This window comes from Morus notabilis, unplaced genomic scaffold (assembly GCF_000414095.1).
Source record: "Morus notabilis unplaced genomic scaffold, ASM41409v2 Scaffold3328, whole genome shotgun sequence".
NCBI classification, from domain to species: domain Eukaryota; kingdom Viridiplantae; phylum Streptophyta; class Magnoliopsida; order Rosales; family Moraceae; genus Morus; species Morus notabilis.
The window spans coordinates 1-778 of NW_010367427.1; the positions used below are offsets into that span (position 1 = coordinate 1).

Here is a 778-nt window from a genome sequence, read left to right on the forward strand (position 1 = left end):
TTACACTTCCGTGCTTGGTGGAGAAGAAGCGAACAAAGGTACGCTCGCTGGCTGTCTTGTTCTCTGCCGCGAACTGGGATCGCTCGCCAGCTAGGTCAGATTGGAGCAACCTTTTTGAGAACATATTACCCATATTCGGGGACAAGGGGCGGAACGACCTCTCGATCTACTTCCTGCAGCCCAGGAATAAAAACGTCGTCTAGGCGTTCCCTGCTGCTCCGATCTCCCCTACGCCTAGGACGTTGTCTGGGCCAAGAGCCATAGTTAGTTGCTGTTTCCATTTGGTTGTTTTTTTCTTGTTGTTGATACCGGCAAGACCCAGCCAGATGATGTCTGCTGGTTGGTAGTGAGAGGACTCTTAGTACCTGCATACCCAAAAGGGGGCGCTGATTAAAAAAGAATCATTTTCTTTTGTTTCTTGCTCTCCCGTAGCTTAGCAGCGGGAAAGGAGTCTATCTAGCTGCCTAGCTTTGGTAGATTTCCTCCAGCGCAATCCACAGAAATTCCACGAATCCCTTGGTGGATAAGTCCGACGACTCAGCAGCAGTGCGCAATTGAGTTTCTCGTCTGGTGGATCGGATCTATAGTTAGGGGGCAATACATACCAAAAGGTTCGAAGAAGGAACGCGCATAAGAGTCTATAACCAACCCACCCTTCTGTATAACCTATTCACATTAGTGAATAGGCTGGATGCATAAGGGAAGTCAACCTACGAGCACGGAAGAGCTTAGTATTGCTGCCCCTCTCTAAGTAAAGGAAAGGTAAAGTCTCTCCTTC

The 778-nt window shown here is 48.7% G+C and overlaps 1 protein-coding gene across 1 annotated transcript; it reads right to left on the reverse strand.

The window, feature by feature from the left end:
- Window positions 1-6: 6 nt before the first annotated feature.
- Window positions 7-666, reverse strand: LOC112094346 (the record flags this gene model as incomplete). Its single annotated transcript, XM_024174972.1, is given in 4 exon segments — window positions 7-111; window positions 114-228; window positions 310-386; window positions 499-666. Coding segments are annotated over 4 exon segments (465 nt in total), but the record flags the coding sequence as incomplete, so codon positions are not given.
- Between the last annotated feature and the right edge of the window lie 112 nt (window positions 667-778).